Here is a 15,351-nt window from a genome sequence, read left to right as displayed (position 1 = left end):
GAGAAGCCTTCCTGGACTTCCAGCCGGACGAACCCCCGTCTTTGGCCCCGGGGTCTCTGCCCGGACACTGACCACGCCTGAGCGCTATCATCCGCTCCTGTGCCTGCCAACTCCACTCACGGAGCCGTGAAGGCAGGAACATCGTCTCTCATTTCCACAGGCCCAGCCCAGCCCGGTGCCGGGGGGACGGCCGGTACGCGGGGCAGGGAATCAGGGCGAGGTCCTTCCACCGGAAAAGAAACCAGGCGGTTTGCGGCGTCCACGTCCGGGCTTGGCGAGCCCCGTCCCCGGCGGCACCGGCTGCTCCCGGGGCGGGGGCCCCCTCAGGCCGTGAGTCCTCCCGGCGCTTCGCCTCGCTTCGCCCGGAGGAGCCAGGCCGGCGGCAGCCCCGGGCGGCGCGCAGGGCTGCGGGGGCCGCAGACGCACGGCCCGCGGGCTGGGGGGCGGCCCGGCCCTTTGTTCCGGGCTCGGCGCCCGCACGGCCCGGCGGGAGCAGGACCAGCGCCGGCAGCTCCGCGCTCAGCAATGCCGGGCGCCGCCGCCGCCGCAGGGGCCGGCCCCGCGCTCTCCCACGGAGGCGCCTCGGTGTCCCGCGACCCGCGGGCGGGAAAGCGCGGGGTCGGCGTCACGCGCCGGCAACGCGGCGCGCAGGGCCGGGCGGGGCCGACGCGCGTTGGGGCGGGGCCAGCGCGGGCACCGGAAGCGCCGGGAGGCCCGAGCCGTCCCAGGGTGCTCCGCGCGGCGTGGACTCGGGCCGCTGCCGCCATCCCGCAGCCGGAGGCTGAGGAGGCCGCCGCTCGCCGGCCAGGCCGTGTGGCCAGAGGTGTGGGCGCGGGCCGACCCGCCGCCGCCGCCGCCCGCTCCTCCGCCTGCGAACGGCGCTGAGGGGCCCGCCGCCCGCCCGCCGCCCCGCTTCCTGCTCGGCCCGCCCGCCGCTCCGCCCCCGCCCGCCGGGCCGGCCCCTCCGCCCCGCGCGAGGTCTATGTGACCGCGGCCCGGCCGCCGCCGCCGCAGCGCGAACATGGACGCCGTCAACGCCTTCAACCAGGAGGTGAGGCCGGGCGGGCGCCGCTCCCCGCGCCGGGGCTGCGGCGGGGCCGGCGGGACGCTTCCGCCTCCGGCTCCGGCGGCCGGGCCCGCGCCAAGGGCTGCGGCCCGGGAGCGGCGGCGGCGGCGGCGGCGGGGCCTCCCCTCCCCCACGGCCCGGCGGCGACCTCGGCCGCGTCCCGGTCCGCGCGGCGCCTCGCCTGCCCGCTCCCGGCGGCCCCGTGCGCGGCGCGGGGGACGGAGGCGGGGCGGGAGCGGCCGCGGCCCGGGCTCCTGAGCTCGGCCGCGGCCGCTGGACTCTGATCCCGGGCGGGAAGCGCGGGCTGCTCCTCCTGCCGCTGGCCTCGCGCCCCCGGGACACGGGGCCGGCGGGCGGACGGGGGTCCCCGGTCCTGTGCGGTCGCGCACGCCGCACCCCCGGGGGCTCCGGAGCCCGGCGTGACACCCCGAAGTTGAATGGGAGACGCGAGTCCGCCGGGAGCCGGCCCCGCCGCCCGCCCCTCCCCGGCGCCTAATCCGCCCCGGTCTCCCGGAGCCTTTGCCGGCGGAAACCTCCCGGCCCGGCCCCGGCCCCGGCCTTCGACTGCACTCACCCGCGTCTCCCGGGCGGGAGTGGGAGGGCGGCGGGCCGGTGCCCCAGGGCGGCCCGAGCGGAGCCTGCCGCGGGCAGTGGGCTCTCCCCCGGCAGGTCCTGCACACTGACCGGCGTTTAAACGTCCAGACGCGGTGGTCCGAGGCGTCCTATGGGGCGTCGGAAACTTGCCGCCTCCCCCGAGGTCGCGTGGGCCGGCTGGTTCCCCACCTGCGCGGGGAGAACTTCTGATTGGCGGGGAGAGCCCGATGGGGACCCTCGGTCCCCGGCCGCCGGGAGGGGAGGCCGGCCCGCCCGCGGGGTTCGCCGGAGATGGCTGTCTTCCACGTGTTCCCGCAGGGTTGCCGCGGGGGGTGGACGGGGTCTTGCAAAGTTCGGTAGTGTTGTTTTTTCAAAGCGATGAAATAGTTCCTTTTTTTTTTTAAAAAAAAAAAGTATTGTTTTTTTTTCCAGTTACAGTTGACCTTCGATATTAGATTAGTTTTGGGTGTGCAGCGGCGCGGTGAGACATTTATATAACTGACCGAGGGCCCGCCGTCAGGCTCTGCAGGGTTTTTCTGTGTTTCCTGGTGTTTGTGGCTGGAGCAGGGGACAGGGCTCCGGAGGTGCAGGGCTGGAAGCTGACTTGGTTTCCCGGGTCACCAGGCCAGGCAGTCCCTCTCCTTCCTGCTCCCGCCCTGCAGCAGGTGCTTGTGGAAAGCAGGAGAGTTTACACAAATGGTACAACAGTTTCTTCAAGATGAGTTCACTTCTTTCCCAAGATAAAACTTACAGGGTATTTATTTACTTATTTATTTTTAATACATATTTATTGATTTCAGAGAGGAAGGGAGAGGGAGAGAGAGACAGAAACATCCATGATGAGAGAGAATCATTGGTCAGGCTGCCCCCTGCACGCCCCACGCTGGGGATGGAGCCGGCCCCTCCCCCCCCCCCCCCCCCCCGGGCTTGTGCCCCAGTCGGCAGGCCAACGCTCTGTCCACTGCGCGAGACCAGCCAGACCAGCCGGGCTCTTGTTTTTATTTTGAGAGCACGTTTGTTACGGCTGTGGACAGCGAAACGGGACTGGCTTGGGAAAGGCAGCAAAGGGAGCCTCGGAGACAGATGTAGGGGGTTAGCTGGACAAGCTGCCACGCCCCGTTGCTCCCCTGATTGCAAGTATGGTGGGGTCCCTTAGAGTTTAGGAGACGCTGGCCTGTGGGGGAAGGAGAGGCAGGGGTGTGCTCCCAGGAGGGAGAGAGCACACCGCTTACGAACACTTTCAGTGGCCGTTCTAGTGTATCAGGATCAGCAGTGTTTCTGCCCTGGCTGGGCGGCTCAGTTGGTTAGAGCGCCGGCTGCATGCGCCAAGGTTGCAGGTTTGTTCAGCCAGGGCGCGTACAAGAATCAACCAATGGGCACAAAAATAAGTGGAACAAATCAGTGTTTCTCTCTCCCCCCTTCCTCTCTCTCTAAAAAAATTATTTTTAAAAAAAGATGAGAAGTACTTAATTCTGACGTAGGCATTATGGAAGTTATTAAGAAAAGGCTCTCATGTTCTGAAAAAGTGATGATTATAGCTTTTACTTCAAAAAATCAAAAATAGGAATGATATAGACTTCATGAAAAAGGGAAATGGTATTTTATCCTTTTTAAATGTACAACATAAAAATTTGAGTATTGCTCATTTTTCTCAAATAATGCTCGTTTCCGTTCTAGTCTTTATGAACTTCAAGTTGCATTATGTCAGGTGTTATGTTGTCAATTCCAACTCTCCTCTCGAGAAAACTGTCCTCTGGAGAAGTTAGTCTGAATTTAAAGTCCATCTTGTGCCTGCTTGAGTCACAGTATTTCTCCCCATTCACGAATGTTACCGATCAGTGCTCTGTAGCCTCAACTCTCCCAAGCCTATCTCACTTCACAAACTTTAGGGTGCCCGCTCAGCTGCGCAGCTGTGCCCTGACACCGTGGCACCACCAGTGGCCCCCGGGGAGTCTAGTCCAATAAAGGGAGGGAGAGAGGGACAGACAGACAGACAGACACATCGATCTGTTGCCTTCCGTACCTCCCCTGACCGAGGATTCAGCCCGAAACTTTTCGGCATACAGGACAATGCTCCAACCACCTGAGCCACACCGACCAGGGAATGCTTTTAATGTGTGCTAGAACAGCTTTCTTTGGGGCCTTTATAAAACACTGAGGACTTGACAAGAGAAAAAGGTGTAGAAATCGCAATTGAGGGGGGCCACTGCTGGGATAAGTGACCAGACGGCTGACTACTGGGAAGTGAGGATGGTGAAGTAGTTGGTGACCTGACAAGTTTCTTGTCTCGTGTTTGAACTCCTTTTTTGGGCTGTGGACAAACTGAAGGCTGTAAGTTGAATGATACAATCATGACACTTGCTGACTTGTAGTGTGTCTGGTGGAGGGCAGAGGTGTGGGGAAGTGTGGCACAGACTCTGAGCGCGGCCTGGCTGTGGTGTGAGTGGAGGAGGCACTGGTGGCCAGAGGAACCCCTGACCTTGGCATCTGTAGGCTCAGGAAGCACCTTTGCCCACGTTCTCAGTGCGGGGAGAGGTGATGCCACGGACACAGGGAAGCGGTCACCAAAGCATAGTTAGCGGAGGGTGTGTGTCTGGTTTTGGAGCAGTTACATTGGAAAGTCATGTGGAACTTTTGGCCTTCAGTTGGGCATCTAGGACTCAAACTTGGAAGCATTCAAAAAAGCTCAAGGCAGACTCCCGGAGTCACTCACCTGTGCCATGAGGAAAATTGGGGCGGGGAGAGAAGGAATGACTGTTGAATACGCATCGATGGGATGTCAGGCCCTTTATACATACCTAATTTAATATTTCTACAACCTCACCTAGACACCCATTTATAAATGAGGAAACGGATCTTTAAAGAAGTGATGACTCGCCCAAGGGCATACTGGGATTTGAATGCAGATCTCCCGTCATGCTTGTTACCTGGAGAGGATAGTTCGCGTGGTATCTGGAGAGTGGTCACAGGTTAAGACTTAAGAAAAGGGTGTCTAAAATTTTTTAGCGTAATGGGATCTGAAGTTGAAGGTGACATGGTGATGGGGAAGATGAAGAAATAAGGTAGCAAAGGTAAAGTAGTCTTTAAAGTTTGATTGTGAGGGATTCAAGGACGAAGGGAAGGCAGAGCGGTTAGCAGTGTAGTGGCACTGGTGCTGGCCTTGTGTATGCTCACGGATCCAAGGTCTGGCTTAGTGAGTGGTGTCTGTTAGACGGAGGGGAACTTGGGATGTTGGAGGAGGCAAGTATAGAAAAGCGTAGTTTAAAGAAACAAGAGGGTGGGTAACGTGGAGCGGAGTTGTGCCTAAGGAAGGAGATTGGAAGCTCAGGTAAAACAGGTCAGCTTCTGGTGTGGAAAGAAGATGAAAAAGGAGAGGCTATCACAGACGCCCATTTACAGCACCTTTTGGTAAGACAGTGTTAAATGTTGTAAAGATGAAAAGGTCAGTGATCAGTTGTGGCCAATTCTTAGTTGTGTTCTGCGATGTTTGTGCACTCCCATTGTTGAATGAATGAAGTTTATAATGGGATATTCTAATCCATCGGTTGCATTTTTAGCCTTTAATCAATCTTCTCTAAATTCAAAAGGACAGATCTGCCCCCTACTTCCTCCCACCACTCCCCATCAGAAGCAAATAATGGATTATCAATCTCTGTGGTTCTTAAACAAAATACATTATTCTGTGTTCTGATACACATGGGTAGTGTATTGCATATATTTGGCAATGTGGTTTTTTGCTCAAACATTAATACTATGTAATAAGATTTAGTTCATTCTAACTGCTGTGTGATATGCCATCCTTTGAATAAATTGCATCTTATTTAGCTGGTTCCCCAGTTGATAAACGGTTAGGTTGTTTCTCATGTTTTGCTGACAAACACTGCAGTGACCATTCTTAAACATCTCCTTGTGTAAGAGTTCTCAAACTTTGGATTTTGACTCCTTTCAACTCATCAAAGTTAAGGATCACAGAGAGCTTTTGTATCTATGGATTATATCTATTGATATTTACCATATTAGAAATTTAAGCTGAAAATGCATTGAAAATAACCTGTTGCATGGAAACATAAGTACATTTTAAAAAATGTATTGATTTGAGAGAGAAACATTGATTTGTTGTTCTACTTATTTATGTATTCATTGGTTGATTTTTTAAAAATATATTTTTATTGATTTTAGACAGGAAAAGAGAGGGAGAGAGAGAGGAGACAGAAATATCAAGGATGAGAGAGAACTGATCAGCCGCCTCCTGCACACCCCCCACTGGGGACTGAGCCCACAACCCAGCACGGGCCCCAACTGGAAATCGAACTGTGACCTCCCGGTTCATAGGTCAACGCTCAGACACTGAGCCACACCAGTGGTTGATTGTTGTATGTGCCCTGATTGGGGATTGAACCTGCAACCTTGGCATATTGGATGGCACTCTAACCAACTGAGTATACCGACCAGGGTATAAGTGACATTTTTAATGAAAACTGTTTTCAAAACAAAAAAGTTAGTGAGAAGAGTGGCATTGTTTTACATTTTGCAAATCTCATTTAAATTTTGGTTTAATAGAACCTGGATTTTTAGCAACGACTTCTGTCTCTTGCATTATACACATCATATAGCTTCTGGTAAATTGCTAAGGCCTTGTGAGAAAATGAATGAAAAGGGAAATGTCTTAGTATTGGTGTGCAAACAGCTTCTACCTCACAAACCACGTGGAGGAGCCCAGACCCGTGGGTACTTGTTGAAGAGTGCAGCGCTGGGTGGTGTGGACATGATGGATGCCGCATGGACGTGCAGGAGGCAGACGGGGTGCTTTCAGCCCGTTCATCTCACTGGTGTCCTTAAAGCCAGACGTGCGCTTTGTGAGGACGTGATGGGCCGTGATGGCGTGCACTTACTGCAGGAGCGGACAGTCTGGAGCCGCCCTGTTGTCCTTAAACAAAATACATTAGAAGAGTTGAGTCCCCGCTGGAAATGGCTGTGTATGGCTTCCTGTCTGTTTCACCTTTGACTACTGGGTGTGGGTGTCTTCTGCAGTCAGGTCGCATGATGAGAACGTTGTCCTTTACCTGTGATGTGGATCTTCGGTTGTTTGGTCCTTCCTTTCTTCTCTGAGGTCTGTCTGAAGAAATGCAAAGGCCGGCACGGGGCTCCTGTGCGCAGGAGGAGGCGGGCAGACCAGGACCGGGGAAGAGGCTGGTGTTTCTCCGCCTCGCTTGGCCACGCTGTGCTGTCATCCAGGAAGTCCGGACGGACGTTGGGAGTTAAGCTCTGGTTCTCCGCAGCAGCAGTCTGGCGTCACGGGGAGTGGCATGCAGCTGGCTTGCACAGCTGCTGTCACCTCTGTTCATGTTGAAAATATCCCCTCCTTGGCTATCATTTTGTAAAGGATTTTGTTTAGGAAAAAATTACATGGGCACATGATAAGGAGCTGATTCAGAGGAAGATTGGGAAGATGGAAAAGTTGGCTTATAAAATCTTGTGAAACAATCTATAATAATAAAAGCGTAATATGCTAATTAGACCGGACATCCTTCCGGAAGACCTTCTGGATGAAGCTGGGGCTGCGAGGGAGGCCGGGTCCCAGGTGCCTGCCGGGTGCCAGAGGGAAGCCGGTGCTGGCAGCCTGGGGAAGGAAGGCCTACACTTGTACGAATCTCGTGCATCGGGCCTCTAGTTCAGGAGATAAAACTACCGAATAGAAAGTTGACAAAATAGTAGTTGATTGTGTGTGTGTGGGCGGGGAGGGGGGTTTACCAAATGTAAATTATAGGTTGTTATATGTTATTCTCTGTCATGGAGTGCAAGTGAATGCTGTTCACTTCAATATTCCAGGTAACTTTTCTGTAGATAACTGCACACATTCAAACCTCACTTTAAATACACCTTGGTAACTCGGTATGAAAAACGTTGTCACATAAATGATGAGCCTTAGTATGTGTTCTAACAATCGTAGAGATAATATGCTGAATTCTTTTTTTAGCACACTTCAGAGCAAACCATACAACTTTAATGATGAGATAAACAAGCTATGTCATCAGGTATATAGAAGCAGCAGCTTACCTGTCAAAAGTTCAAAATTTTGGTAATATTGATTAACAATACTCTTCCTGTGGAACTACAGAAAAGGTAGAATTAATAATTATTAAATTTGCATTAGGATTAGGCCTGACCAAGATCTGTTGAAAGCTTAGGCTAGGAGAGACGTCTACATTTCTGTGTTAATATAAAGTGTAATTAACAGTGTAGTGCCCTGGCTGGTTTGGCTCAGTGGATAGAGCGTCAGCCTTTGGACCAAAGGGTCTCAGGTTCGGTTCCGGCCAGGGGCATGTGCCTGGGTTGCAGGCTCGATCCCCAGTGGGGGGTGTGCAGGAGACAGCCGATCGGTGATTCTCTCTCATCGTTGATGTTTCTCTCTCTCTCTCCCCCCCCTTCCACTGTGAAATCAATAAAAAATATAAAAAAAAAAAACCAAAACAAAACAGTGTAGTGCTACTATATATATATTTTACTTTAGAGAGAGAGTGAGACATCGATGTGTTGTTTCATTTATTTATGCATCACTGGTTGCTTCTTATAGGTGCCCTGACCAGGTATCAAACCCACAACCTTGGTGTATAGGGGCGACGCTCTAACCAACTGAGTTACCCAGCCGGGGCCTGTTATGATTTTTATTTGAGAACTAGAAGATTTCACAAACTATTATAAATTTTTATACCCTGGTTACCATTCTATTCAGTATTTGCATGACTTATTGATTATGTCTCATTGCTTTATAGTCAGGGGTCTTTGTTGGTGCTTGTGAAAAGATAGCTAAATATATCTAGAAACGTTGATATTCTAATGATGCATTGGACAGGTGGTAGAGAATTCAGCAAGAAACCCAGTGTAACTCTGGAGTGGAGTGAAGAATTAGAAGGCACAGTTTTGATGGGGAAAAACTAAAGATGGCTGCTAGGGCTCAGTTAAAAGTGGAAGACCATCCAGTTACCTCTGGAAAGTTCTGATTTGTGTTTGGACAAATGGTGGTTTTTGGTATAAGTCCATGTGGGTCAGTAATCCTAGTTGGAAGAGACCTATCCAGCATATGTGACATCTGGAGCAGAATAGTTCCTTTTTTTTTTTTTTTAAGCACAACCCTCTTCTTACAGCAAAATTATTTTCAGATATAGTCATAGAATCAGCCAGGAACAAAATTTGAACTTCACCCCAGTTACAAATAAATGTTACAATGAAAAAAAGAAGCTGATTAATATTTTTAACTGCATGAAGACTTTTTTGGAAAAAGTAGAAAAACTTATCTACATGCCAATAACGAATAATAATACACTAGTTTCTTTTCAAGCCTTAACTTCTGCATATTTGTTCATGACTGTCAAAGTTGATGTTCACATATTTGTGTTCGGTAGACAGTTACAGCCAGACTTGTCGATCTTATCTTCACCCATAATTGATTGTAGAACACTCATCATTACTATTTTTTAATTCTTATCCGAGGAGTGAGGATATTTTTTCCATTTATTCCTGCAGAGAGTGGAAGGGGATGGGGGGAGAAACACATTGATGTGACAAAGACACGTCAATTGGTTGCTCCCAGACGGGATGGGGACAGACCTGCAACCCAGGTACCAATTGAACCAAAGACTCTCCATGTGCAGGCCGGTGCTCTAACCACTGAGAACACCGGCCAGGGCAGAACACTTGTTATTTCAAGGACATGTTTTTCCTTGATTCTAGAGAGAGAGATCAAAGTGAGAGAAACAGAATGGCTGCTTCCCGTGTGCACCTGACCGGGAATCACACCCAAGACCTTCTGTGCCAGGGGCCATGCTCCGACCGACTGAGCCGTACCAGCCGGGCTTGTTAGTCGTGTTAATTACAAAACGTTGTACGTGAAGCAGCAGATCTACAAATAGTTGGGAAGTTTTAAACATAAGGTTACTTTGGGCAGAACATTTTTAAAATACATTTTTATTAATACTTAGGAAGGGAAAGGGATAGAGAGAAACATGGGTAAGAAAGAAACAAGTTTTGGCTCCTCCTGCACACCCCCTCCTGGGGATCAAGTTCGAAACCTGGGCTTGTGCTCTGACTGGGATTGGACCGACCTTCCGGTGCACAGGACGACCACTGAGCCACGCCGGCCAGGGCCCCAGTGTACCTTTCCGCACTGCCTCATGAGCCTTCCAGTAGACTCCCTCTTTTACCTTCGTCAGAGCTGTTTTAGCTGAAGTAGAAGGACAGTAGCCTTCTTAAAGGGAACCTATAATACGGCAATTTGCGGTAGGACACCTTGTGAGCCTTTAGGAAACATGAAATAGTTGTTAAACTTTAATAGTCACGTATCATCTAGTTCATCTTAATTAAGGGATGCTCAGTGATAAATCACTTTAGAAAGGACAGCCAAGTTTGGGGTTCAGACCTTTATGCACGTCTTTGCCATTGTTTGATAAATGCAAACACAAGTTTTACAAATAAGAGGGCTCCTCTCTAAACAACTTCTTGTACATTTGAAAGCATGGTAGCGAGTGCACTATAATGTATACTTTGGAAGAATTTGTCCAAGTTTGTTTAGTTTTAAGTCATCTGCATAATGCAATAGATAGAATCAATGTTTAAAACTTCAGATGTGCCTTTAGGCATTGATATTTCTTTTACTGGTTTATACTCACAATAACAATTGTAAATTGAGTAGGGATTTTGTTAATGCTGACATTTTCAGTTTTAGTCCCTTGCCTGTGCATAGATCCAGTCATTGTCACTTTGTGGAAATAACCGGGTCTAAATAAAACACATAAGGTGGGGAAGTTTTCTTTTCTCATCTAATCAAATGGGGGTATGTCCTGGAACCAATTTTCACTTCTTATTGGGGTCTAGTGGTAAATATTTAATTCACAAAAACGCTTTATCATCAACTTTGGGGGGTAAACAAAGTTCACTGGTGAGGCACAGGAAAAGTGATTTTTTTTAATGTGTGTGTGCGGGTTGTTTTGTTTTTAGAAAGGAAGAGAGAGATCTATCAGTTTGTTGTTTCACTTATGCATTCATTGGTTGGTTCTTGTATGTGCCCTGGCCAGGGATTGAACCTACAACCTGGGCATATCAAGATGATGTTCTATCCAACTGAGCTATGCGGCCAGGTTACAGTAACAGTGCTTTTGAGAGCCGGCATCTGTGCTAGTAGAATAGAATGATGGACTGAAGGAAACATTTGACATTTTCTAAAATCACCTCCTGGCCTGTTTCTTGAGCAAATGGAAAGGAAGGAGTTGAGGATTGACGGCCGGTCAGTGAACGAGTATTCCATGAAGACTAGAAAACCACCTATTGCTGGAACTCAGGGAGGACGGAGGCAGCCCTGGTCCTCAGGGGAAAGTCTCAGTGAAGTGTGGACCCAGGGAAATGGAGGGGAGTTGGCCACATAAAGAAAACATGAGGGCATACTTTATACGGTGAATCATCAGAAATTAACTGTTCAGAAAATTAGTTCTGCCAGCAGCAAATGGTAACAGAATTAGGGTTTGGTGATAGAATTGAAAGTGGGACATAACACAGATGAAGTTTAAACTACTGCTTGTTACATTGCTGTATTCTATTTTCTTAAATACACATGGACATAATTAACCCAACAGTGGTTCCATGTTTAGTATCAACAGTGGATATTTGCACTTGTATGTGTGTATTTTGTAAAAAGCCTTGTAAATTTGCTGCATTTGAACAGTGATTTCTCAGATTTGTGTTTTATATTCATAAGAGCTTCAGTTATTATAAAGATTTTTAAAGGGGTAAATTTATTTTTAAATATTTGTTTTAGTAATTTTGAAAAGTTTTATTAAAGATTTATAAGCTGTCCTAGCTGGTGTGGCTCAGTGGATAGAGCGTCGGCCTGCAGACTGAAGGGTCCTGGGTTTGATTCCGGTCAAGGGCACATGCCTGGGTTGCAGGCTCGATCCCCAGTAGGGGGCGTGCAGGAGGTAGCTGATCAATGATTCTCTCTCATCATTGATCTTCCCCCCCCCTCTCCCTCTCTCCCTCCCACCCTCCCTCTCCCTCTCCCCCTCCCTCTCCCTCTTCCTCCTCCTCCTCCCTTCGCCTTTCTCTCTGAAATCAATAAAGATATATTTAAAAAAATAAAATAATTCCTTAATTAAAAAATGTATAAGCCATTGACTTAGACATAACTTAATTTACAAAGCAAAATTGACTCCATGGACAAGTTTTATCTGATAACAATTGTATACATTTATTTGTAATCAAAAGTTGGAGAAATGCATTTTGTGTCTCAGACACTAATTAAAATTTTTTTTCATTTTAAAGTTAATGCAAGTTAAGTAAACTTAAATTTGAAAATAAAGAAAATATGCCACCAAATACCATTAATATTTTAGAGTATTTCAGTCTTTTTTTCTTGTCTACTTTTGTTTGGAAATTTTTGTATGATTGTTGAATAACAGGAAATTATTATTTTTAAAATGTATTGATTTGAGAGAGAGAGAAACATTGATTTGTTTTTCCACTTACTGATACATTCATTGGTTGCTTCTTGTATATGCCCTTGACTGGAGATCCATGCAAACTTGGTGTGTCAGGACAATGTCTAACCAATTGATCAACATGATTTTAAATTGCCATCGTGGAGAATTTGAGAACATATGACTATTTTATATAAATTTCTAGAAATGGAAGTATTAGATTTAAAATATTTTGATATTTTTTAGTTTTTGATATATAGCTTCGAAGTTTTCTCTGAAATTAAAATTTGCCCATTAGGTCTCATCAGTAGAGTATCTTCTTTGCTTTATGCTAATCTACACTCAAGCCAGTTAGGTAATTGAATTATATCTCATTTTTATATTTTTATTTTAATATATCTATATTTTAATTGTTGATAGTATTACAGATGTCAACCATTCCTCCCCCACTTCCCCCTTCTCCCAGCCCCTACCCACCCCTCCAGGTCTTCACCACCCTATTGCCCGTGTCCATGGGCTATGCATATAAGTTCTTTGGTTTATCTCTCCTTGTCCCTACAACTCCCACATTGAGGTATGTCAGTCTGTTCATGCCTCCCTGCTTCGGGTTCTCATTATTTTAACTAGTTATTGGTAAGGTTGAACTTTGTGTTTATTAATCAGTTATGGGGTTATTTCTGGTGATTGAGTTCCTTTCCTGTACATTCTTCAATTTCATTAGTATCTGTTTGTACATATTGATTAACTCGCTGTATTCTGCTTGGCATAATGGTACTTATTTAAATGGTTGGTTTGCAGCCCTTAGCCCCCATCCTGCATCCCTCAGCACATTGATTTTCTAGTAGTTAGAAAGCATTAGCTCAGACAAACCTTTGAGAATGGATATGTAAAGGCGTAAGATAGAATGTCAGGTAAGGAGGGACTGTAAAGCCTCACCGAATGGTTCTAGCAGTGAGTCTTAGGAATTGTCTTCAGGCTGTAATTAATAATGAGACGGTCAAAGCCTCTTTGCAGGAAAATTGTTTTATTTTTAAAAACATGTTCTTATTGATTTTAGAGAGAGGGAGGGAGAGAGAGAAACATTGATCAACTGCCTCCTGCATGCCCCCCAATGGGGATTGAGCCCGAGCATGTACCCTGACTGGGAATGGAATTGGCTACCTTTTGGTCCATGGGACTACACTCAGCCAACTGAGCCACACCCACCAGGGCAAAATACCTTTTGTTGGAAAAAATCTAATGTGTACTTTTATAATGTTTTTATATGTTACTAATAAACATTCAAGTTATGTTGGACTTAACTCTTGATTTGGTTGAAGTCAGCATGTCTGATATATTGAGTCAAATGAACAGAAGAAGAAAGACTGTAGAATTAAACTCTTTGATACCTGTGTCTATTGGGGGAGATTTGAGTACCAGCCTGTCACTGTATTTTTAAAGTTTAGAGAAAGAAATGGTAGGGCATCACATTGAAAGAGGTGCTGGAAGGAAATATTGCTTGAGGGATTTAAAAGGTTAAAATATTTACTTATACTAGTATATAGTCTAATTCTTTGCATTGCTTTGACAGCTCAATTTCAAAAAATAGGAAAAGACGTATTTCAGAAATCATAGGCTTGATGCCAGTAACTTTGATCTCTGCCAGTTGTTAGTTTCTTTTATGACTTTCTAGAAATTTCTAGTCACTGGGAGCCAGAACAAATTTACTCACAATTTATAATACACCAAATTAAACTTTCGTTTTGTAAAATGTTTTTTGTCTAGTGAAGACTGTAAACCACATATTTCAGAATAATATCGGTCATGATTTCATCATGAATAAATTAGAAAAATGGAGGCAGGATGAGAACGTATTGTTAAGTGAACTTTAGCTAACTGGCAATGTCCAAGTCGTGTCAGGTCATTCCGCAAGTAGGTCCTGTTCTTTTTAATTAAAAAAAACACATTGAGTTACAAATAAAGGCACATCTATTGTCCCTCACTGAAGAAAAAACAAAAACCATTGAGTTGGAGGGAGGCGTGTAAAGTGGGCTCATGAAATATCCAAGCGGTTGGAATCGCTGCCACGCCAGGCCGCAGAAAAGCCTCGCTGAATCCAACGGAAAGGCAACAGGAAGAGCCAGATAGATTCCCGTGAAAACGTCAGGGTTTCAGTTGATGATAGAGGTCAGTTAACGATAGATTTGGCAGGCTTTTTAAACACCAATAATGCCTGTCCCCAGGTGTCCACATTCTGAATCCTAAACCTGTGAGTGTTTTTTTAAATATATTTTATTGATTTTCTACAGAGAGGAAGGGGGAGGGATAGAGAGTGAGAAACATCGATGAGAGAGAAACATCCATCAGCTGCCTCCTGCACACCCCCCACTGGGGATGTGCCCACAACCAAGGTACATGCCCTTGACCGGAATCGAACCTGGGACCCTTGAGTCCGCAGGCCGATGCTCTGTCCACTGAGCCACACTGGTCAGGGCAAACCTGTGAGTGTTTGACATGGCAAAAGATGTGACTAAGTCAAGGAGATGGGTTAATTATCCTGCGTTGTCCCGATGAGCCCAGTGTAACCCAAGGGTCCTTCTGTGAGCAGGCAGGGGAGTCCATGACAAGGAGGCAGGGTCACGGAGCAGGGAAGACCCCACACTGCTGGAGGGTCTGCAGGTGGAGAAAGAGCCCTGAGCCAAGGAATGGAAGCGCCCTCTGAACGCCGAAAGGGCCGGAAATAGATTCTGCCCCAGAGCCTCCCGAATGCAGCCCTGCCAGCACCTTGACTTGAGACTAGTGAGAGTCTGGCCTCCAAAACGGGCAGATAACACACTGCTTGTTTTACGATGCACAGTTGGTTGTGCTGTGTTACTGCAGAAATGGGGAACTAGCACAAAACAATTTATGGGTCCCATTAACATGGGGATACGTCTGGAGGGGAGATATCCGAAGGGACAGTAGTACGAAGATGCTGCAGCCATTGGAGCTGATGAGTTTTAAGCCTTTTCACTAGCTGGGACCTGCCATCGATGTTGTAAAGGTGGATATGAAATTGGTATGACTGCTGAGTAGGTACTGACGTGCTGTACAGCTTTAAAGTCTTCGATACTGCTACATTTTCACTATGGAGAAGATTTCTCTAGAGGCAGCATTTGGACAGTAGGTATAACACAGACAGTATGGTGAGCCATAACAAAAATCCCATCCAGGGCATGGCATAGCTCTATTGACTGAGCCAGGTAT

General features: G+C 47.6%; 1 protein-coding gene across 11 annotated transcripts in view; it reads left to right on the top strand.

Annotated features, from left to right (window-relative positions):
- The first annotated feature begins 847 nt into the window (after positions 1–847).
- SCAF4 (SR-related CTD associated factor 4) overlaps positions 848–15,351 on the top strand; it is a 60,828-nt gene continuing 46,324 nt past the window's right edge. For all 11 annotated transcript variants that reach the window (XM_079766555.1, XM_079766560.1, XM_079766558.1 and 8 more), the window contains exon 1: positions 848–1,051. In XM_079766555.1, coding sequence (XP_079622681.1) covers positions 1,022–1,051 — 30 coding nt within the window. In that variant the 5' untranslated portion in view covers positions 848–1,021. The remainder of the gene's footprint in view (positions 1,052–15,351) is intronic.

The sequence above is a fragment of the Cnephaeus nilssonii genome (assembly GCF_951640355.1).
Source record: "Cnephaeus nilssonii genome assembly, chromosome: 3".
NCBI classification, from domain to species: domain Eukaryota; kingdom Metazoa; phylum Chordata; class Mammalia; order Chiroptera; family Vespertilionidae; genus Cnephaeus; species Cnephaeus nilssonii.
The sequence above is the reverse complement of the archived record's forward strand: the minus strand, read 5'-3'. Positions and strand labels throughout refer to the sequence as shown.